A 24643-nucleotide genomic window follows, 5' to 3' on the forward strand; every position below is an offset into this window, starting at 1 on the left:
GGTTCGTGTTGTGGTGCAGAGAAACTGTCAGCGACCGCTGGCAGGGTGGCAGCGTAAGCACAGTAGTCGTGGTCGTCCTCAAGTCTTCAGGACGCCTCGAAGGAACGACGCTGCCATGGACGTGACAGGTAATGATTCAACGCCACTTCTATTTAAGGCTCCATTTGGAAAGCTCTGCGCAGGAGCGCGGTCGCCGGTTGAATCGTAAACAAATTCGCTCCAAGCTGCAGATTTATGTATCTCCAGCCACGCTCGGCTAATTACCGATGAGTTAGTGGGTGCTGTGGAATTCATAGCACCGTTCTGCGTAGCTCCCTGTGCACAAAACGTCCCGTTTAAAAATGGTGTCAATAGATTCCTGACGCACGCACCTGTTCAAAACTGCTTAACCTGGTGCTAAAGATAGACGTATGACGTCATGGTCGGCCGAAATAACTAGGTCTTGAAGAAACCTCGCTAATTTGAAACATGCATGCGAAGTGAAGAACCCCTTCAGAGCAATTTTTCAAAGATAACCGCTATCTAAGTATGTTCTCAGGCAACGTTTAGGATTGTGGACTTTTTCATTGCATTAGGCTTTGTGGGGATGTTACTGATGTAGAAAGGTCACTGCCATCGACGCTTTTGCGCGGAAGGACAGTGTAAGAGCGTCGCCGGGGGCTCATTTCGCAGCCTAACGTTTCATTGAGTACAGAGGATTCCTCTCGTTTTCTAACACATTTATTTTTCTTTTTTCTTTTTGCTGGAGAAGGCAAGCGTGGAAGGGGGGTGGCAGGAAGTTAGATGGGCAAGTGTGAGATCAAGAAGTTTGCGGGGATAAATTGGTCGCAGTTAGCACAGGACGTGGATAATTATAGATCCACGGGAGAGAGAGGCCTTTCCCTGCAGTTGGCGTAGATAGGCTGCTGCTGCTGCATCTGCTGCTGCTGATGATGATGTTTTTCTGACAGTTTTGAGACAATAAGGAAACAGTGAGTTCTCCCTGTGCCATTTTTTTTTGGGTGGCCTTTACTTCTGCTACCCTCATGAAGGAGTTCTACCCCTGCTAAACGGGCGTTTGAAAATATATTCGAATGACATTCGAGTCACATAGTCTTCAAAATTTCCAATGTATGACATTTAAACTTCGAAGGCCAGTAGACTCGAACATCATTTCAAACGCCCGTGTAGCAGTGGTATAAACACTTTAAAATGTTTTGGCATAGTTTAAGTATATACATTTACCACCGGTTCAAAATGATATCTTCAGAGAGAGACTGTGCAAGGCTTTGAGCATTGGTTTTGCAACGCTCACTTGGAGACACAAATTCGCGTGATGTCGTTACAGCGTTAAAATTTAATGTTCTCTGGATGAGGACGCTGTAAGAGCCGATTGGCTCACGGCCGTTGACTGAATACCACAGTTGGAAAACTCAATGAAGTTTGTTCTCTCTGTCTTGCGCCACCAGGAAGATGTCTTTGTTGTTTAAACGGGAATTATACTTCGGGGGATCACTGCCACGAGCACTGCAAATACTCAATTTAAAAACCGCGAAGAATTTTATTCTGCCGTGGGCTACCGCACATTGTAAGCATCTCTGCCCTTTTTACGCGCACACAGACACCGGTCACTTGAACACGTTTCTTCCGATTTTCAAGGTATCCAGCGTTTTGAGAAAAACTTTGTGTCTGTTCGTTCACACCCGCGCTTTGGGATAATAACAGCTTGTTTTGCTTGACGCAGGACCACACATGGGCCGTACTGCCCTCAATAGCTTCACATGCCAGTGGCTTGGAGCGGCGCTGACACTGATAATGCTGACCGCCTTCTGTGAAGGCCAGTGCGTACCTATCTCTCTCTACTACTGTTTATTATTCCTAATGTTCTCTAGGGGCGAATATTATTTAAGGAACCTTTCTGCAAGGTGGAATTAATTCCTACATTTGTGTTACGCACCGTGACCTCCTTGAAATTATTTTTGTCTGGCCAACAGACCCGTGTGTAACGCTGCTGGTGTAACACTGTCACTGGTGTAACACTGTCACTGGTGTAACTGTCACTGGTGTAACGGGTGTAACACTGCTGCAACACATTGGGTTGTTATGTCGAGGTTGTGACGGGTTCAAATCCTCCGCTAGACGCATAAGTGGGTCCACTGACCAGACGCATTTACTCTTCATTGCAGATAACTTCAAAACGGGAATCAATAAATAAATGAACTCTCCTTGAGGGGGCAAATGATTATAAGCAAACGTCATCGAGATAAAAAACAATACAGCCTACACCCGGCCAACGTTTTTTACAGGCGTACACCTTGTTTTTTAAGGCGATTGCCATTGTGTTACAAGAGCAGCCAAATCGTGCGAACGTTGATACGCCAAGAATCGTTTTCACAACGCAGTTTTCTCCGAAATCAGCTTCTTTTTTTTTTTCATTTTTTTGTGGTGGGAACACAGATACTGGACCAATGAGCGGAACATCAAGAACATCTACACCATTCTCGGAGACGGCAGCAGGTACAATCGCTTCCTGCACCCGACCGGACAGCGCAATGCTACAGTTTTAGGTGAGCGAATGAGGTGCGATTAATCTTGGGAGATAATTCTATTTTCGATCCGGGGTTACTCTTGCTTTCGTACTGAAAACACACGTATGCTCTTTGTCGGAGGGAACCACGAAACTACGAGGAATAGTATACGTTATTATAATAAACCACAGATAAAATTGACAAGGACCTGACAGGCATGAAAGGCACGCAAGCGTATAGCTGTGGGTTAGTTCTTCAATGGCTAGGTTGCGAAACAGGCGAAAAGAACAGACAGGAAAAAAGAACGCATTAGCGCATTAGTGCACGTCTTTCTGACATGCGGTGCTTGTGTGTGTGCTTCCCGTCTCCTGTCTCGCATTTTGCGCAGTTTGGAATGTATTTACGTTACTCAGTTCTTCACAATTTTATACCGCCCAAAATGTGACTTGGGTGTTTTCAACTCTTTCCATGGGCCGCCCCTCCCTCCTGGCTGGAAAAATGCTCGCAAATGTTGCACTCACAAACTCCGGTTGCTAATCAAAGTATTTCGTTCCTTAAAATTCTGATTTGTCTCGATAAAATTTGGGACATGAGCGCGGGAAGATTAGTTGTTGCTTCCTTTATATAACAGCATCTAAAACGAATGGTTGGTGAATAACCCTGAACTCTTATAAATGTAAAAAAGGTGCAATCGTTCCACAGATTTAGTGAGCATTTGATGTAAAAATATCGTTGTGGAATTTTCGCGAAGCTGCAACAACATCGTTTCAAAAGTGTTTTCATCTTCTTTTTAGGCCCGCTACAAGTCAGCGTTGACATCTACTTGAGGTTTATAACGGCTATATCTGACGAAACTATGGTAAGAATGTTTTGCTTGTATGTGAAGTAGGGCATATATTCATCGACGGCCTAAAATGGTGTGTGCGTGCTCGGATGTCTGGTGCGCAAATTTCAGCGTCCTGAACTTCAGAATGACTGATATTACAATAAAACTCATATCGTGATTGTCGTCTCTCAGGAGTCTGAAGTTTTCTTTTGTACTGATGATGTCAGGGGTGCATATGCTTCGGCAGTGGTTTTATGATTAGATTGTCTCTTGTCATGTCTCTAGTGGAATGGTCTCGCTCTTAGTTATTGTTACCGAGGGGTTGATTCTGAGCTGTTTTAGTATATGTCGACCTGTGTGAGTTTTGGTGAGGTGGACTGTTTGATTGGCTAAGTGTGCTTCTTTTAATTCCTCGCAATTGTTGTATATGCTTTTCGAAGTCTCTATTTGGGCGTTGAGACGAGCCGGGACCCTAAAGTGCTCCGTACTTAATACAAGTTGAGTTGGAAATTGAGTGCTTATGTCGCTATTAAGCTCCTTTATGGATGAGCCGTGGTTAAATATGTGTTTACTGTTAGGAGAGGTTTTATGCGTGCTAAGAGCCCGTATTTATATTTGCATAAATGATAAATATGAGATGTCAAATACCACCTAACGCCCAATGCCAAGGTGGCATGCCTTGATTTATGAGACATTACAGGCAATTTTTCACCCAATCTGATGGTGACTTGTGGGCCGAATGGAATTCGAGGAAAATTCACGATATATCTGCCACTACATTTTGCAGGATGTTAAAGAAAGCGCGTCGAAGCTCGCCCGTCTGACGTCATCTGCAGGCCTTGGGTTCAGCAAGTGACTGAGAATTCCAGCGCAGTTACCAATGAATTACGTTGGAAGCGCTTTGAGGCAGTTCGAGCAATCAGGCGGACATTGTACCGCCGTATTACAAAGATGGCGAAACATTATTTTTACCACCATAAACCAAACACCTTGGCAATTTACTAATAGCATAACAAGTAAATCCCGACATGGGCGATGTGGTTTGTAAATGCAAACCAATTTGTATGATATAAGAACACTAACACTTGCAAAGAGAAGTTGTTCGGAGCAGAAGCAAGTACTTCAAGGTCGATTCTCGAGCTTTGCGATTTCAAGCAATCTAAGGAAAGCTTAAATGATGTGACCATGCATCACCAGTTACAAATCTCAAGTAAACCTTCAATACGAGTGTTCCAAGAAAAAAATTATGTTCGCAATTGGCAGTTTTTGTGAAAGGGATGGTGTGATGCTGTGTAAATGAACAAAAAAATTACCCCGCACCTCCCCGAAGGGAATCGTGCAGAAATGCGAATGCATTGGGTGCACCGATAAGTGTGTTGCGAGTAATGGCGTAATTAATGACGAGAGTGTGAACGTAATCATTTATTCATCACCACCTGTTTGTGTTATCGTTGTAGCTGACGGCCACAATCACTGCCTTGTGATCGCTAAAGTGCACGGTCAAAGGGTCTTTGAGAAGCATACGCGCGTCACAGTTTCGCGTAAAGACCAGATCAATGCAACTCCCGTGAATGGTAGTGGGGCACGTGTCGAAGCCGGCAGAGAGACAATGCATAGAGTGCCTGGTCTGCATGTACTCGACCAGCCACTCGCCATTCTTCTTGCGCACGTCAATGTTGAAGTCGCCAACCAAGACTATGGGGTCAGAGGGTTTGGAGCGCACGCGCACACTTTCCATAGCCGCGTCCAGCTGCGCGGCAACGGCATCTCGAGCGAGGTTGGGCGCGAGGTACACGGTCACCACAAAGACTCCGTCTCCGGTGTAGGCAAGGGTGTACAAGTCCTTGTACGGAGACGTGTCTCCAACGGGAGACGTGGCAACGGCGTGCGATATCAAGTTCCCATACACGTTAGACACGAGACTAACACCGCAGTACTCGCCGTCCTTGCCGCTTCGAGCAAAGTAGTACTCGTTGACGGCGTCATCAGCCACAGCACTAGCACTCGGGCAGACACTGCGATCGAGGACGAGGAGTGACGCCTGTCGTTGTTGTCGCAGTTCTTCGCTGAAGGGCAAGTAGCGCTTGACGAACACGTCCACACCACCGGCTCGGCGGGTGGCAATGGCACGCGCAGCCGCAGCAACATCGTACCCTCGCACTTGTACATCACCACCACCACCACCGTTGTTGTTCCAAGTCTCGTTGTTGTTCCGAGCTCCGCGATGCGAGCGCTCTCACACGCCCGAGCGCGCTCCTCCTCTCCCCTTGCCCTCCGCTACTCCCGCCCGAGCTACCACCTGCTCCGGTTGCTAGGCGCGCCACAGCTGTTGCTAGGGGCGAGGAGGAGCGCGGAGAGATAACACCTGCGGGCGCACGCCGACGGAGCACGACAACCCCCGACTAAGAAATGCATTCGCATTCATGACGACGACGACGACGAAGGCAGAACTACGAGGCGCGCGCTCACGTGCGCTCGCGCTGGAGGAATGCAGGCGCACGCCGGCCAACGGAGCAAGACAACCCCCGGCTAATAAATGCATTCGCATTTAAAATGTGCCATATTGTGCAGCAGCTCGAATAGAGGTGCACAATAAGCGGCCGTGCAGGGGGAGATGCGCATGCATGACTTCGTTTCTTTATGTCGCTTTATTTTCTTAGTGTAATGTTACTTCAGAAGACGAGCTTGTAGACGCGCTATTACGCCATTACGTCTTTATGGCACCATCGCGATGTTACACCACTGCGCGATGTTACGGCTTTAATGCTCCGCGCGGCGCAGGACTACGGAGCCCAGTTCACTCTGCGGCACCAGTGGCGGGACGAGCGACTGGCCTTCGACGACTCCCAGGGCGCCAGCCGCTTCGTCACGCTGCCCGACGACACTGCGCTCTGGAAGCCCGACACATTCTTCTCCAACGAGCTCAGCGGGCACGCGCACGACATCGTCCAGAAGAACGTCATGGTGCGCATCTTCCCGGACGGCACCGTGCAGCACAGCCTCAGGTTCGTCTCGAGATCGCCAAATGCACTAAACGAACCCGTCGGCTTTCAAAGGGGCAATGACGACAAAACATAACTTTGAACAGCTTGAAAGATCTAAGCCTTGGTAACTCACTCAGCTCCATTCCAATAAGGGAAGACGCTTTTATAACGAAAAAAAAAAACAAACAAACAAGAAATACTGAAAACATTTCAAATTTTGCGCTACTGTGACGTAATATGGGCAGAGTGACGTAATATGGGCCAGTAGTAAGAACATGGTTATCAGTGTGTTGCGCCAGGTTCAGACTGTACCGATGTAACAGCCATATCGTGCGCTATGGACGTAAAAAAATGGTGTTTCACGCCGTTCGGTTGGCGGAGACGTCAAATGACGTCTTTATTTAAATATATTACGACGGTTGCGACAACAGTCTGAACCCCGCCTTAAGTGTACGTTAACGTTAAGTGATCCGGTCAAACGGAGCTGTAGGCTCCTAAAATCTCCCAGTTATGTTTCTTGGGGGCGGCTTTAGTCGGCTGCCGCCAATTCCAGAAATTCTGTGACGCGTTTGAGATATAGCCGGAAAGTGGCTGGGAGATCACCGCTGCTTCATTTGTTTTCTGCAACATGTAGATTATTTATTTGAAGCTTGCGATAAAATTGATGTCATTGTTATTGGGACAAAACAGCCTTTTTAATGAACTTAGCTTGTATTTTAGCTGCATGGGCCCGTAATACGTGATTTAATGGCTGCAGTGAAGCTACAAGTCACGTCTCGCTGAAACCATACAACTGAGAACGTAGTAGCGCGACAACGCGAAAAGAGGGAGCGAGCGAGGGATGACATCCTTATTTATTTATTGAACCGAGCATCACCCCCCCCCCCCCCCTTCCTTGTGAAAGCGCTCTTTATAATGACGTCGTTACTGTTAATGGGGTGTTACGTCGAGTCCCTGGTCTATGTCGACGTTCTGGATGTGGCTGAGCAGCGCAGGGAAGGGGGGGGGGGGGGGGGAGGTAGTGGTCGTTTTGACGTTGAGGGAGCCAGCCAAGTTTCCTCTCTTCCTTTTTTGTTCTTGTCCGTTCGACAAACTTCGTGAAAGTTCCGTGCAACTGAAGTAAACTCTTTTGTTTAAATTTACAATTTCTTTTTCTCTGGCTTATGCTTTATTCCCATGTTACGGTCCATTCCACTTTTTCGTACTCGGGCCCTTAGCGACCAAACGTGGCGTGACCACGAGGTTCGCTGTAAGGGCACCGTTATTTGCCTCAGATATATTAATATGTTGCAATGGGAGTTGTTCGAGCGAAACACCTGGGAAACTACAGCCACAGGCGGCCTACGGGTCTATTTCGGCACTGGCCAGTCAACCTGGGATGTTATTAAGTGCAGAGCACTTAATAACAGCCCAGAAACATCCCAACAGAAGGAAGTGTATGACAACTGCATCTTACCGATACTCACCTACGGGGCAGAAACTTTGAAGCTCACTAAGAGGTTTCAACTTAAAATGAGGACGACTCAGTGATCAATGGAGCGGGAGATGATAAGTGTAACATTAAGGGACAAGAAGAGAGCGGAGTGAATCAGGTAACGAATGCGTGTTAAGGGCATATTAGTAGAAATTAAGAAGAAGAAATGGACGTGGGCAGGGCATGTAATGCGAAGGCAAGATAAGCATTAAGGGTAACAGAGTGGACCCCTAGAGAAGGCAAGCGTGGCAGGGGTCGGCATAAAGTTAGATGGGCAGATGAGATCGAGAAGTTTGCGGGGATCAATTGGTCGCAGTTAACACAGGACCGGTATAATTGGAGATTTATGGGAGAGGCCTTTGCCCTGCAGTGGGCGTAGATAGGCTGGTGATGGTGATGATAATGATGATGATGATTTTAGGGGCTCGCCTTGTCGTGGTAGCTGGCTCGCTAGACCGAAGTAGAGCCACACGGCGTTCCGTCGTAGCGGTTATCGTCGCGGCGTAACACAGAGGCTCCGAAAGCCAAGCGGTTTATATAGTCATAAGCGTTCAAAAGTCGTGAACCAATGGCGCTTGTCATACATTTGCCCGTTGTTTAGTGCAAAGAAAACTGTAGGTACATTTGAGTCGCAATATACCTAATTACCGGCAGCGCCTGCATTCATTTAGTTAGGAACGCTAGTTGGGTTGGTTTTTACGATAGTAAACGAAAAAAAGTGGCAGGGCAACGCCGGCACGTGCGGGAGGAAAGGCAATCACAAAAAAATTACGCCCACCTCCCCTCGCGGGAACCCTGGTGTGATGCGACGCTGAAGGGGGTTCCATTGGCGTCGCATCAAGCAATCGTCGGGTACGGCAAGAGAGCAAGCGCAAGCGCAAGCGCGGACGACCGTCGACTGAGAGACCGGCCGGAGCGCGGCACTCCGCTTCTATGCGCAGCGCACCCGAAGGAGAGGAGACCGCGGAGAGAGAGTACTGCACATGCGCACAGTGCGCAGCGCGACCGCAGATGTTGGGAGAAAGTGTTCGCTATCGGAGAGAGGAGAGGAGGCGAGCGGAGGAGAGACGCAGCTGTGCGGACGCGGACGACGGACGCACGCAGGACAGGGCCGCCGGGAAGAGATGCTCCTCTTAGCGTCGCATCTAAAAAAAGAACATAACTCGCGCTTCCGCAGTTTCAGGCAGGGGGCACGCGAGCGCTGCGAAGGCGGGAAATTTGAATTGCATTAAGTGGTAGCAGTGAGCGGATAACGGCGCTACAACCCATCACTGCTCTGCACTTCCGACAGCTTTCACATTGAGTGGAACGGCTTTAATTTTTTTATGCTACATACAGCTTTAGCCTAACAACGTATCAAAGAAAGTAAAACCCATTGTATGCAAAACTGCGGGTACTTTTTGACGTTGTTAGACCTCAAAGAGTATAATGATAGGCCTAACACCAGGTCGTCACATACCCAATTGCAGTTTTACCTCGACAGCAGTAGATACACGGAATGAGTGTCTTCTCAAGCTTTCTCCCGCTTTTAATGCGTGCCCCCCCCCCCCCCCCCCCCCCCCTGCATGCGTACTGCCCACAAGTCCTTTAGCGGTTCTCAATGATCCCTTCCCTCCATCCTGTGTTTAAAAAAAATTTCACAGGGGTCTCCCCAAAGCATCTGAGGGTTGCTGTAAATCTAGGAAGGTATCGAAAAGGTCGGGGCGTTTTATTACTCCAACACTTTGCTGCAATTCTGAGCACATGGTATATTCATTGGGGCATGCACCATCTCAAACATTTTCTTCAGCCGAAGAACTCTTGTGACACTTCCGCTGTGAACTTTAAGGACCGGTCGGTGACTGCGCAGGCCCCATCGATATTCATAAAACTGATTTATTTACTTACTTATGTGTGTACCTTTCTATAATATGCTTATCTGCATAGTTTTGCTTGTGTAATTATCGACTTGATTTTTCTAATCTAACGTAGCAGTTCTGACCACGTTTTTACAATATCCTAAAGGCTATACATCTTTGTGTCCTGCGTGTCTCAAGAACCGCTCAACCCTTACAGGGTTTCGACGAAGTTGTTTTGCCACATGCACCACGAGGAATTCCCGTTCGACACACAGGTGTGCCACATCTTCCTGGCAAGCTGTAAGTCTCAACAGCAAAGCCTTTTGTTTCTCAGGGCTACTTTTTACATTTCTTGTAGTGTCGCGCTCTTTATCACTGCAATATAATTCAGTAGCACGACCCTCAAAAACAGTGGATGCTGCAATGGGGATTAAGGAAACTTACTCGCGTGTGGTGTATTGTCACGATTTGGAAGAGCCGAATTATATAAAGTCACTTGCAGGTGTTCTAGGCGACACAGGTCGCTGTTCGCTCACGCACTAAATTCGTGCACTACAACAAAACCTCATTATTAAGTCTCAACTCGTTGATTTCTTGCTAATTTAAATTTATATGCTTTTTGCATAACACGAATAAATATTATGGCTTTACTTACTGCTTGGAGTGTAGAACCATTTATTGCGCTGAGGCTTATATATAAAACCTACCTTTGACTGCAAAGAATTTAAACATAAAATCCACTACTTGCTTATATTCACGACACGCTTTTTGTCTTTAAGAAGGTAAAGTGGAACAGGGTACCATGTTGGACTATAGTTAGTGTTTTGACACTGATGTGGACCCGCACACATTTAGGGTGCGTTCCAATATCCCCTTTAGACGGCTTCGTTGCGGTCTTCACGTGCAGTCCGCCATATTAAGCCCCATTCCAATTCTAACGAAACAGTCAACGAAGACTGCTTCGAAGAGACAGCATCGAAGTCAGCAATGATGCAAACTACCTTCCTGTCTAAACTATAAGTGGCGCTAGCGCCACCTTTTTGTGTACTAATGTTGTGACAAATTAACTTGTTGTTTTATTGAAATATTTAGTATAACTTACATGTGGGGAAGATGCTCTCGTTTATTTCTTAAATCACATAATTTTTTGTAATATTTAACGGTAATATTAATTACAAAACCTGAGGCTTCCGTTTCTCAACATGTCTGCGACAAACTTGTAGTCTGCGTTGGTGACCGCTGCGCCGTTCCAATTCTGCTTCCTTTCGACGTCTAATTAGACTGCTTCGTAACCCGTCTACCAAGATGATCGCGAATTGGAACACAGCCTTACACGTAGGACGAAGGAGGTGTCTAAATATTCGCTGTTCACACTTCAGTACGCAAATTGTAACCATGAAGGTGACGATATTCGCGAGACGATGATGACTAGCACGAAAGGGACCACAGCACCGACGCGCTTACCGCACACTAAATTCTGCAAGTGATGCCAGGCTATTTAACGAAGATTTGTATCCTTTGTCTGCTTCAAAAGCTGGAGCTTGGGGAATATACGTCTTTTGAAGTGAGAGACAGCACCGTTTCGCGTGTTCTCGCTGATTCCGTCAAACGAGTCAACCTTAATTTTCGCGTTTGCTCCCCCTTGATTTGCCCTACGCGTTTAGAACGAAACAGGGATATCGGAGGAAATTATTCTCTGATTTTTCTCGCCCTTAGGGCGCAAGAAGTTTTTAAAGCGAAAGCTTTCCCCTAAGACCGGTCGGTCGACCGGAAAGCTCTGATAAGATTTCTGGACACACGGCGCATGCGTGAATCCATTGTGTCAAAATGGTTACTTGAAAATCACAAAAAAAGGAACGGTTCTCGATAAGACATTAGACGCATCTATCATGAAGAAGGAGTACAATAGTATACATTTATCTCCAACCACGTATCGGTATACATTTAGATCCTACGTAGATGGGTTTACTTAGTGCGTCAAAAATCGTCGCATGGTTTTGTTCTTCGTTTGCGATTTTGGTCTTTGAAAGTTTGACGATCGATTACTTTCAGCAAAGGTCGGACGCACTTTTAGCGATGGTTTTAAAGGAACCCTGCAACATTTTCGAAAAGCGCTTTAACTTTTTCCTTCGAGTCTGGAGCCACTGCGAAAGCTATAGTCATCGCCAGCATGGAGCGTCACTGCGCGATTTGTTCGTCGCACCGGATACGCCTTCCATTTCTGCTTTGTTTTTGTGGCTTTTTTTATTTCGAGTTCCTATCGAAAGCGTTCATTGCTGCAACTGAAGGAAAACCGGCCAACAGCCGCTACATCCATGGCCTCAGTCACGTAATTGGAGTCGTCGAAGAACGTCAATACCAGGAAAGAGAGAAAAATCATTTGATCGAGTTTCCAAGTTACATGATGGACATAGAGCAGTAACTTTTGGCTGAGGTACTTTGCGACCCCCTAATCTAAGTACTGGGTGTGTTGGGTGACTACATTATGCAATCATTTAGGATTTCAAAAAAAAAAAAAAGTTGAAAGAAGTGGTTCCCTTTAAAGCAGTTTTGAGGCAGTTTTGACGTGAGAAATCTTTCGCGTTTCTCTCAGCTTTCTTCAGGCAGGGATGGTAACGTTTTCGCGGGCGTAAACAAATAACGCTGTTTCGCTTTCTTTTTCCGGCCCAAGATGCCTACACGACGGACGACACAGTCTACGAGTGGAGAAAAGGAGACCCAGTCCAGCTGAGCAAGAGTCTGCACACCGGCAGCTTCAGGATGGCCGAGTTCTCGACGACTCAGTGCACCTCCAAGACGAGGACAGGTATTTAGCAGGGCACGGCAAAAGTGCGCGGAGCAGAGTGCAGACAATAAAAGGCAAGGACTTTAACCAGAGCTACTCCCGGTTGGCTACCATGCAACGAAAAGCATTGACGCAGCTAGAAATTGCCGAGTTCTGTGGGCTAGGGTTTTGGTCATTAAGGGTTACAGAGTAGATCCCTAGAGAAGGCAAGCGCGGCAGGGGGAGGCAGAAAGTTGGGTGGGCAGATGAGATCAAGAAGTTTGCGGTGATAAATTGGTCGCAGTTACCGCAGGGCCGGGATAATTGGCGATCTGTGGGAGCGGCCTTTGCCCTGCAGCGGGCGTAGACAGATAATGATGATGGTGGTGGTAGTGGTGGTGGGGGTGGTGGTGGTGTTTTGGGACTAGGACACTCACGGTACGTTACGACGAGGTAATTCCTACAAGTTACAACAGGAATAGCGAGACATCTGTATGCGGGATCTCTCAGGGGAAGTACGGTGAAAGGAGGAAATGAATGAATGCGTGGGGACGTGTGTGCACGAAAACGCGCGCTGATGCAATGTAGTCCTCATTATTAGAGGCGCTCGCATTAACAGAATGGGGTGTAGCAAGGTAGCGACGAAGAACACGTGAGTCATAAATGCCGCGATGGGTCAGTAACCCGAGATTTCTTTTTTTTTCTAAGGGGGGGGGGGGAGGGGGCCCCTCTACTACGCGTGCCAGTACCCTTCGAGCGGTACACGTCAATTCTATCTCTGATAACTAGTTGGCGCACAATTCTGGACACTACGGTTTATTTTGTCTGTGACTTTGAGCTCAACGGCTTACGTACTTGATAGTGGTCGTAATACGTAAAATCTATGAGGATTAAAAGTAATTGGCCGGTTAAATGTTCTTAAGAATTTGCTTTTTTGAGCAGCGCAAAAGTTAGCGGGTGCGGAAAAAGATTTTTTTGATAGGAAGGTAAGCAGGGGCGGGTGGATGATACAGAAGCATTAAAATGCATTGTTAAAATGGTTTTCATACACATTGTGAGCCTGAAAATTATCAAGTTTTGATACATGGACCTGCGCTTTAATTTCACCATCAAACCTGTTGTTAGTTGCTCCGCATGCAGCCAGTATTGCTACGCGCTTTTCTATGTGTAGTGAATTTAAGGCTTACGATTTAGGATAAGCAAAAACAAAATTGCAATCGTGTTCGAGGAGAGTTAGTCAACATAAATATTGTTACGGAACACGTGGACAATTCCCGATGTCCCCCCATCGACGACGACGAGGGAGTCGATGACGTCCAGCCTGTGCGAGCACTGCGATAGCCGCCATGTAAATAGGGTAACATACATCGTCCGCATCTCATGGTCCATGTCCTGCGCCACGTAATGATATGATCATTTAGGTACCTTGCAAGGCATGCTCAGGCTATGCTTGCCTTGTACTATATTTATAGACTGACTTAGATGTTGCGCACTAAACGCTATGGAGGCCAAGTAATTGAAGTGAACTTAGATGTGAGAAATTAGCCCCTGGAGACGACGGAGATGAAAAAAGAACTACCTCTTTGTCGAAAGAGGTAGCTTTTTTTTTCAAAATCAAGTCCAGCACCGTACGAACCAATCCAGAAGCCGGCTGACCCTATTTATGTATGAGTATAAATTTGGTGGCAACGCTATTCCTATACCTTATGTGTATGGTAAGGTGGCGTGAACCGTTCGCTACTGATACGGGCATCCCATGGCTTTCCCTAGTGTTAACAATCGTCGTCTTTAAACGGAGAGAATAATTTTGTCGAATTCTGAACGTCCACGCACCCCTTTCCAAACCCAACTGCTTCGACCGTGCCGGGATGGCGCAATAAGATAGACATCAGTTTTATAACGCGAGGGATCCAAGTTATATTCCGTTCCATGGGAAGCATTTTAATTTTTCTTCATTTCAATCACGATCATCATCATCTTCTTCAGAGGAAGTTGGCTTTCCTGCAGTGCGTTTTGGGGGGACTCAAAGCTCCGCTGTAAAAATACAACCGACCGCAAAATCCCGCAAGTCAGCCAACTTCTAGGCACACAGCGTGAAATGTACAACACGGCCGAGTAAGAAGCCTCGAAGTGAACTTTTTCTAGGTACACACTCTAAAAAGAAATTTCCGCCTGTTTGCTTTTCCACATTGCACAGAGGAGGCCACTCACTGCGATTATAGCGGTAAAACGGGCCAACGACTACCCCTAACATAAGATATGACTCAAAAGCTTGACATCGCGCAATGGTGGCATGACGATTTGCAATACGTAATGTCTGAGCGTACTGAGTCAAATTTTTGAGTCAAATCAACTGTTTCCCCGTAACAATATGTCGGTACTTTTGATTGCCTAATTTGTTCCCATGGACGTTGCGATTGATCATTTATTAGCGTTGTGGCAAAGCAGCTCCACGGGCATTCATTAGAGAGCACAGAGCCACAAGCGCGACGTCAGCCTTATCACGGTATAGGTTGTATTCACTGGTGAGGCAAGCATGCAGGCAAACCATGTGAGTGCGCCATCACTGGTTACGTCGGGCTCCGCGGGATGGCGCTACTTGTCTGTGCTAAGCATATGATGTGTGTTGGACGTTGAAAACTTTACCCCACCGAACGCAAAGCAATGCCTCGACTCCAATGGGAATGCGATTAATAACATCTCTGTTGGCACCAGACGACGCACGATGGCGTTTTTTTTTTCTGTGGCGTGAGGGCGCAGTGGCACAAGCCGCGCCATATCTGTGGCGCTTCGGCCATGTCCGTGGCCGGTTCCAGTGTTGTCAGGCGACGAAATTGACAGCTAAACATTTCAGTGAATACCATCTATATACTGAGATGCATTCTCGTTTCCATCCCCGCAGGCGCGTACCCGTGCCTGAAAGCGAGCTTCGCGTACAGGCGAAACAGCCACGACGTCGTGATCGGCCTCTTCATGCCGTGCCTGATGATGGTGCTGGTGTCGTGGATGCCCCTGTGGATGAGCCCGCGATCGGCCGTGCTGCTCCGCCACCTGTTCGCGCTGCTCGTGCTGCTGGCATTCGCCGGTGCTCTGACGGCGCTGAACCCCAAGCTCGTTCCACGGAGCGGAGTGACGACGAGCGCGGACGTTTGGTCGGGGACGTGCATCACCTTCGTCTTCCTCGTGCTCGTCGAAGTGGTCCTGGTCGACGTCCTGTTGCGCAGGCAGCGAGACGAGCGCAAGGAGACTAAGCCGAGCGAGTCGCAGCCAGATGCGGTCGTCGACGGTGTAGATTCGGTGAGTGAATGGCGCATACTAACGGCTTGCTTTTTTTGACGTTTTTCTCCATATATGTGCAACTTATGAAAACCTTCCTGATAAACGCTGCCGTTCTTTTTTCTTCCGTAGCAGTGCTTGTGAGTGTTACTAGCTCGTTACCGAGAATAACGGACTAATTGTGTAATGAAAAACGAGTACCCGCAAGGTCGGTGAAAAGTGTAGGTGAGATGCGAAACTTCAGTGTAGCGGGGAAGTGTTTATAATCCCTATATTCGTCGGTTGGAGGCAAAAAGAAGAGCCTAGATTAATGTTTTTACCAAGCTAAACATTTAATATCCCCTAACCCTTGTCTATAAGTCTGAACAATAACTCAATAAAAATTAAATTTGTTGCGCCATTGAAGGCCCTGCACAAAAGGCTTCGAGTTCGAGCATTCTTCATCTGGCAAATCTTCTTTTAGCGTCTAACAACGTCATTTTTGTCCACCGCAGACGGATACCAAGCCGGTTCCTCCGCAAGAAAAGTCTTCATACTGGCTATTTTTTCGAAAATGGCTCAAAACTCGTCGCTCGCCCGCGGAGTGGATCGACTTCGGATCTCGCCTGCTCTTTCCGCTGGCCTTCGCGCTGTTCGCCATCATCTACCGCTGCTCGTACACCTCGCACCAGACTAGGCTGCCGCAGTCATCCCTGACTTACTTCGGCATCTCCACTGTCACTTACCTGTAGAACCCATGGCAGAGCATTTACTCGGGCTTGCCCGAAACGCTAAAATTACCGGGAATACTTTGGCTTTTCGAAGAACGGGAAGGCGAAAGCCTGGTCGGAACTTCTGTTGATCTGCTGTGAAGCTTCTGTTGAGCTTTGCGGCCGCGCCCGTCACACCCTGACCAGCCCCCTCGACAGCACCCACCGAAGCTCGTTCCGCTTGCTCGCCTTCGGCAGAAGCCTCCTGTTCGCCCCTGTCCCTAGCTTTAACTCTCAAAGCTGTTCGAATCGCACACTCGGCAACAGCCCACCCTTTTCCGGAGCGGTTCTTTCCCTTTCCTGACGCTCTCTCTCCGACTCGCACTCCGATTCTCTGTACGTCCGATTTTCTTTACACTTTTCTGTATCTCAAGCGTTCACGGAAACATAGAGATCCAGAGCTTTTGTCTTAAAACAGGGGCTGCTTACATTACTACCAACAGACCGTTTTTCTCTCGTACTTAGGTGTCATCGGACTCTTAAGGCGAATGCCTCGGCTGCCTATCAGAATACTTGAGAGGTGTCCCACTGAGCAAGCCAGGCGTTCGGCTAGCAATAGAAGGTGTGTCCCCCATGGCCCTTCAAGAAAACCGCACATAATTATCGCCTGGAACGAACAAGACATATCCCTGTGCACAAAATGTCTTACTAAGGAACAAGAACGCCACCTTCAAGGGACCCGCATTAACACCTTTCCCCAGCCGACTAGAGCCCACGTTCTGGCCCCCACTCTCTACACCTCGCAACGCCGCTTAGGCGAGGCTCGGGGCACACTATACCATGCTATGTGGTGCTGTAATCAGATCCTCCACCTACGCTCCCTGCCATTCCCCTCTCCCGAGCTCTGGGAGAGAGCACTGCTTAGCTCGGACTCTGACGACTGACTTTGATGGTAAAGAGAACCTAAGCCGGATGGTCTCAAGGAGTCGTGGAATGACTGCTCCCTGGGGCTGGCTATTCTACAAAGACGTTTATTCCTCCTTCTTAGATTTTTATGTTTCATGGAAGGCGTTGTCACGTACAGAAAATCGTGAGGCGATGACGAGCGTGGCCGCAGAATACAACAGAAAGTTCAACAATAGATCAAGAGAAGGTTCAAGAAAGCTCTCGCCAACACATTTTAATGTTCCAAGCACCCCAGCAATATTTTCTTTCGTTAATATGTGCAACCAATGAAACTAAAACACCTTCGCTGGGTGATTTGCCATCATATGAATGGTTTGGCACTTGAACTTGTATTGAATTGATGTTAAGAGAGTTGCTTTTATAAATGGTACAAAAAGAAAAAAACAATCTGCATGTTAAAAAGTAAGATGTTTAAAGATGCACTCACGCGTGCAGGCCAGTCAAATGCAACTGATCCTCTATTCGTACATCATTCAGATGACATTTTGTTATATAAGTGGAACGAAAAACTCAACGTAAACCCTTCAGTTGTATCTGCGTTATCCACGTGCCTTGTGTTTTGTGAAGGGCAACTATTTTTTTAGCTAAGTCACCGACACCGTAAGTGTTCCTTTCGAGTCATTTTTTACTGTAATTAGTTCTGGAAATCCCGAGAGGTGCATTTAATTTTTTTTTCGTGACGAGGGAAGTCGCTAAGAGTACATCTTCGTGTCCTCCCCTGCAAGTTTAGCAGTCTTTAAAGTCTTTCAAGTCTGCCCTGCTTGTCAATGCAAGTCTTCCTATGTATTTATTTCACTGAATTTCTCGATGGGTACTGCTGCGCGAGGTGTTCGTTTAACATTTACAGTGTAAGATGACGTCCTTCTGTTTGCCTAGCTGGGCAGGGCAAAGTGTCCCAAAGCGATGCTCGTAGTGAGTTTTCCACTTTTGTATATCATTTTTAATCTTGTTTTATGAAACTGGACTACCTCGTGACATGTTCATTGGGAGTATTGTTTGTAAAAGGTTACACCACCAGCTTGCGCACGGAAATGTTTGATACATATGAAGAATGCACGTATTGTTACTGCCGTTTTTCCCCCTATTTAGTGCTTGGGTGAATATGTTCCGCGCATGGAGTCACCGCACTTCTTTGCCTCGATTGCGCTGCATCCACGAGGTTCTGATAAAATGCGAGTGGTATCTTGAAGAACATCAGCTGAAGTTGTCACGCTTTGAAGCTTACCTAATCTGAGCGCAGTGGGTCGTGATGCTAGGAATTCGAGAGACAGGTTACGCCTTTCTTTCTGGCCATTTTCACGACCATAAGAAGAACACCTTCGCATATGCGGTGAACCTGTAGTGTATCTAGGGTTACCAGCTGATATATTTTCTGAAGCGTAGCCCCGGCGTCATTATATTTGAGAGAGAATAAGGCGTACGTCAGCAAACACTCTATTACGGGTCTTCAGCCGACAAGCTCTGTTTGCGCCCACAGATGAGTAATTTAGAAAATAGCACTGCCATATTTTTCTGTTGTTGTTGTGACCAAATAAAAACACGTACATACCAAAAGCAGTACGGTGTTTGGACATTCACTGCCTTTGTGTACACAGTTGCACTTTTCTTCCTTTTGCAGGATATTGAAAGATCCCTACGCTTCATTTCCGTTCTTGTGTCCCTTAGAATCATGAGGCACACATAAGGGCTGTTGCAAGCCGGAGGTTCCAAAGAGTATCGTTGTAGATTAACGTTTGCTCAAAATGCATGTCGGCAAATAGTCGCAGTGAGTGTCGGAATCGAATGGAACTGTGACCACAACGAAGTGGATTTGAGTACAATCTACGAACTAGCATCGGATGGCTAGGTGCCTCTTTTTTTCCAAGCGCTGCTGTTCCGCGAGAAGTGTGCCAAAAAAGACAGAACACCATGATGAGCAGCAAACTTCCTTCATTGAGCATTCTTGTCACTCGGTAAAGCGTACGTTTTTATTTATACGTCAATGTTTCGCTTGCACCTAACAAATTATTTCTATTTGTAAGTAAAACGTTACATGTTCCCTCGAGTCCGCAGCGGCAAGTTCCGCCTCCCGGACATCGGTCGCCACAATGGGTGGTAGTACGCTATCGGGAGATATAGATAACGAAATCGTTCTTTTTGTCCTTTTTATTATTAACAGTAGCGACGTCTTCTCACTTGATAGAATATCTGCGTGTTGATCGCGTGCACATGCTAGAAACAGGATCAACTCAAACTGTACAGGAGAGACACTCCGCCGCATTTCGTCGTGTGGTTTCCTTTACAGAGGCGCTATCGAACTCGACGGCAAATCATGCAGACCTACGAGGAATACTGCACTGACTCTTAGTACATTCAGCACTCGGGTGCATTGTTTGTTTGTTTGCTTGTTTGTGTGGGTGTGTACGCGCGTGCGTGTGTGTGTGTGTGCGTGCGTGTGTGTGTGTGTGTGCGTGTATGTGTGAGCAGAAGACAGAACACTTCAAATGAGAAAAAGAAGAGAAGGAACAAATATAGGTTACAAAAGTAACGAACGGAACAAGCTGACACAGCAAACATCCGTGACGACTCGACCTCCCATCCGGCACAGTCTGACACTGAGATGTGAGCAGCCTTTGATACGGTGTCTCTAAGAGTGCGCCAACACAAAAGATGCACTGAAGAATCCAGAAGTTTAAACCCGCGTGCGGTGCCCGTCTTTTTCAAGGGTCAACAGTCGCTTGTCACATTGCACAATGTTTGAGACAAAAACAGAGAAGCATATTTTACCCGGAGGATGGCCAGATACAATAGTCGGGGCCTAAATAAGCGTCACAGAATAGAAAACAGGCACCAGCCCGAAGAATCCGAGCCAGTAAAGTACAATATAACGTAACAGCATAGCGGCTTTTACTTTGCTGAAAGGCGTAGTGACATCCGCAAAGTTATGCCTTACTGCTTCTATCACAAGCCTGAAGACTATTTTGATTGATCAGAAATCACGACTGAGAACTGTCGCTCTCTTCAATCGCACAGGAATCACATGATCAAAGTGCTGTGGGCTCTACACGTTGGGGAGTGTGTACGTGGTTACAAGCACGCATTTTTCTACCTGTCGAGAAACAAACGTTCACTCCTACCCGCTTTCAGCAAACAGCCCACGCTCACGTAAGAAAACATCAACTTACTATATAAACATCTGAAACATATGTACAGTGAGCCCAGTTTAGACAAGCACTGACGTAGGCGTACACTGAACTATGCTTCTATGTACAACACTGACTGTGGACCCTGCAATACGACGTACAGACTTTCTTCTTTCTCCCGTACACGTCAGTCTTTTAAGTACCGGTGAGTTACACATATCCATGTCAAGACAAAGCACAAGAGATTACATTGTTCACCAAAATATTAACGTCACTTGTATGTACACACATCTGCGTATAAGCACGAAGTTAATTTGCTTCGCCCCCTCTTAGAAAAAGATGAAAGGAAATGCACATACTGCTACGGGATTTCACCAACGCATTTTTTTTTTGCATCACTCCACGATGTGAAGCCGATATAAAAGTGTTCTCACCACGTAACACCAAAGCAAAGTGGCATTTTTTTTGGATGCCAATGACACTGAGAAGCAACAAATCATCCGTTCGCTAATACTGGTACGTCGAGTCTCGATTATGAGCTCCAGCGGAGACAGTTCAGTTGAGTAGTGGAAACCGCAAGCTACAGCGGATCTGTCCACTCAGCCATCTGCATTCGCCTCTGCAGGTTTTGCACTAATTTAACGGCGCATTCAATTAAATTATAGAACGCTCCGCCATGTTGCGAAACGCGCCTGTGAAATCCCGGAGCAGAACATGCATTTATCGAAGGTGCGGACCAGCAAAGAAACAGTTCGTGCCATGCCGTACACACGAACATTTGTATACGCATGTGTACACGGGCATATTCGCGTGCATTCTATATACATGCATAGATGCACGCTTCTTGATCGAGTTTTGCAAAGCGCTCTCCGCACCAAGTCAACCGATTTGTGAACGCCGCCCCCTCCTGTATATTTTTTTAGAGGCCTGGCTTGCCATGTTTCCCGTTCACGCTTTGTGAAGAGTGAGGAAGGGGGCGGCGCAAAACAGGACATGGAGCGGATGGGCGCTTTTTAACGTAAAGTTCACGAACGGACACCAGTCATGGTGGAACACTCAAGCGATAAAAACGATTGGAAGGGCAAGGACTCAGTGTGATACTCTAGCACGCAGTGTGGCTACTTTCAAGTGGGTAGCCCCATTCGGGGCACGTCTAGAAGATGGCTTGGAAGCAACTGTTCTCCTCCGGTGTCGGAGCCGCGCCTAATTTTTTCAGGCGTCGACCCCGCACAAAACCGGAGCCGCCGAGAAGCGTGTTTCCACCGCATGCGTTGGACTAAATCGGGGTGATATGATGGCCCTGTCAGGGGCCCAGGAGCTTTGCAGTAAGAAGAAGACCGTGCTGACCGTGCCGACTGCACATTACGGCCAAAGGTTTTAGCAACTTACTCACAATTTCCCCAGTTCTTAAGGTAACGTTATCTCGTCAAAATGACAAAACATTCTGTCTCAGTGTTGAAAATCTGACGTCGGCCGGTTACTCTAAAATTAATAGGAAATGCTACCAGTTTAACCGTCGAACACTTTTTCTCCGCAGTGGTTCGGGTACACAACATTTTTCGAGTTCTTTGCTACGTGCATGACCAAAACATCAGTGCCTTTATTTGGGGCAGATTTCTTTTTCTTATGAATTGTAGTTTCCCCGACTAAAATCTGATGTAAAGTAGCCAATGTATTCAATCTCTTGGCACTAACGGCTATCCTCGTGGTTAGCTCGATTGGCAGACCGGCCGATCTACAAGGGGGGTGTTCCTGGGTTAGGGCAATTTCTTAGCTAAGTCGCAGTTTTCCTTCGCCGCCTTGAGGCTGCATTCATGTCGATAGAAGGCACTATTTTCCATTGTATTTTTTACATGTCCAGATAATACTCGGGGCCCCGACAGGACGAACAATTCCTCCCGAATCCCTGCGCAAGCCGTAAGAAAGAACGACGAAGCGCCGCTCGTCCCCAGGCTCTACGACGCTCACCTCACACACGGTGGAAGATGAACCCCCGGCTTGGCTCGTGCACACAAAAGCGATGGCGGGTCGGTGGTTCCTCAGCGCGTACAAAAAGAGAGTCGAACTGAGGCACTGCTCAGAGGTACACAGTGAAGTGTCGCGAGAGCTATTGCAGCCCAGAGTCCGGGAAAGAGATGCCGGGCGGCGCCCAGGCCCCTTTCCCCCACAACGAACACCTTGAAACACGAGAATATCAATGTATACACGTCAGGACCAGCGGTGCTTACACGTCATTCACGCAAGTGACACAACTCGGAGGGGCGCGCAGCCGCCTCCCAGAATTACCACCGTGTACGCGGTCAGACCACTCGCACAAAGGCTGATCACATCTCAGTGGAGAGGCCCCCGGCGAGAACAGAGACACTGTGTTTCCGACGCGAAGCGTTCTCCGTGAGACTACTGCTGCGGGACGGCACTACCTTAGAGCGCTGCGGAAATTAAAGGCTCAACATCGACGACGTTTTTCAGGCTCCTGTCTCTCTAAAAACACACGGTATAAACACGTGACCCTCTATAAGGACAGTCGTTTTTCTCGGAAGGTTGGGGGAGGGAGGGTCCCACGGAGCAGGGATGGATATGGAAGCGTCAAACAGCACATCTCCGCCTCCCTAGGTACGGTCTGACTAGCTACATTGATCTCTAAGACTTTGGGGAAGTTTCGTAAACGGCATGAATCGCGGCGACCTCGTTCACACCACGTGCGGCTTACGCCCTTGCCTATGCCGCTGGCTCAAGACCGACGCGGCTTCTGGAATGGCCGTGGACTCTTTCCTGCCCGAGCCTGTGCCGCTCGTCTGGGGATGCGCACTCGATCATGCCACCTCGTGGCGCTAGCGTTCGGAGATTCTTGCCAGGGTGGGAGGCCTTCGCTTGGCGATCCAAGCAACGCAGGAAAGCCACACTCGCGGAGGCCAAATACGCATCAGCGCGAAGGCAAACGCTCCTTTAACGAGTGCACTACCGCGGGCAAATGACCCAAGAGCGTCTGCATTCTGGCTGTGCGGGAAACAAATAATTCCACTCGTAAACTCTTCCCGCATATAGAAACTTGAAATGCAACAACCAATTATACGAGACGTGTAACATCGCACCGACAACATACGCTGCAGGTTTTGTCTCACTGCCTCCCCGTTTCTTCTTCCTCACGCTGCGCTATGATAGCCCGTGTGAAATGATGGTGTCCCCTCGGGCGGCCCATCGAAGGGGCCCCGGCGTCTTCCCGTAGCTCTTTGCTGTCGAGGGGTCAAGCGGCGGCCGTTCGAGTCGGATGCGTGACGTCACGTACAAGTAACACGGTCCTCCACCTTGGACGGTGGAGCACGCACGCAGCGGGGGATCGTCGTGTACGTGAGAGTGTGTGACGATGTCGAATGGCGGCGGCTGCGTTCGTGTTCGGTCACTCGTCTTCCTTGTCTTCCCGGAAGAGGTAGGTTGTCCAGTAGACGAGGTTGAAGAGGGCGAACATGAGCGGAAAGAAGATCCGCGAGACGACGTCGATGCGTTTGGATCGCGTGGGAAACTTGGAAAGCCAGGCCTTGCAGAGGTTCGTCTTGGGGGTCTTCATGTGCACCTCGCACTGCCGCAGCTTGTCAGCGTGCAACTCTCCGTGGTGGTGCACCAGCGGCTTCTGCGAGACAAGAGAGGAACGGGAGCAAAGAAGCGAGCGTCAGTTCACGGGATTCTTACTCTTTTCTTCTTACTATATTCTTACAGTTTGTTACTAAAGGTGTCACCCGCATAGGTGGCGAGAAATGTCATGTATCGTTTTACGCTGTTGAGTAAAGTGCGTGAAAATTAAGAAAAATGTCCCCTGGTGCTTGGAACACTTTTTTCTTACTCTTTCACAGTACAACAACCTCGCTTGTGAACACATCAGCACTGTGGAACGCTACCACGTTTCAGAAACGTAGTTCAACTCAACTGATCTTTTTCAATATCGAACCACATGAAGGGCTAATGAAGGGAATGTGGCAAAGCTTCATGTGTGGCTGCATCTTGTAGTTTAACTCACGTAGTAATTTACACTTATATTCACTGGTAGTTACCTCAGTTTATTTCTAAGGCTCGTCTTAACCGAAAGCGCCAAGCACTCTTGGAGGCAGTCCTTGAAATACCAGTGACGTCACAATGGTTTTATTCTGCTTGGGCGGCTGTGGGAGTCTTTAAAATCCTTATTACCGTTCATTTAATGTTTTA

General features: G+C 47.7%; 2 protein-coding genes across 10 annotated transcripts in view; one reads left to right on the forward strand and one right to left on the reverse strand.

The window, feature by feature from the left end:
- LOC144178445 (glutamate-gated chloride channel-like) lies at nucleotides 1-18992 on the forward strand. The gene is made up of 9 exons (XM_077706304.1): nucleotides 1-128; nucleotides 1724-1820; nucleotides 2437-2546; nucleotides 3302-3366; nucleotides 6115-6338; nucleotides 9847-9929; nucleotides 12301-12435; nucleotides 15296-15690; nucleotides 16164-18992. Exons 1-9 carry the CDS (start codon nucleotides 116-118, stop codon nucleotides 16398-16400), a joined length of 1359 nt encoding a protein of 452 aa, XP_077562430.1. The 5' UTR covers nucleotides 1-115; the 3' UTR covers nucleotides 16401-18992.
- A 285-nt stretch (nucleotides 18993-19277) lies between these two features.
- Nucleotides 19278-24643, reverse strand: part of Gluclalpha (glycine receptor alpha 1) — a 364471-nt gene continuing 359105 nt past the window's right edge. For all 9 annotated transcript variants that reach the window (XM_077706301.1, XM_077706300.1, XM_077706299.1 and 6 more), the window contains one exon: nucleotides 19278-24074. In XM_077706301.1, coding sequence (XP_077562427.1) covers nucleotides 23844-24074 — 231 coding nt within the window. In that variant the 3' untranslated portion in view covers nucleotides 19278-23843. The remainder of the gene's footprint in view (nucleotides 24075-24643) is intronic.

The sequence above is a fragment of the Haemaphysalis longicornis genome, unplaced genomic scaffold, assembly GCF_048455015.1.
Source record: "Haemaphysalis longicornis isolate Haplotype H1 unplaced genomic scaffold, Haemaphysalis longicornis Haplotype H1 scaffold_4, whole genome shotgun sequence".
In the NCBI taxonomy this organism is placed as follows: Eukaryota; Metazoa; Arthropoda; class Arachnida; order Ixodida; family Ixodidae; genus Haemaphysalis; species Haemaphysalis longicornis.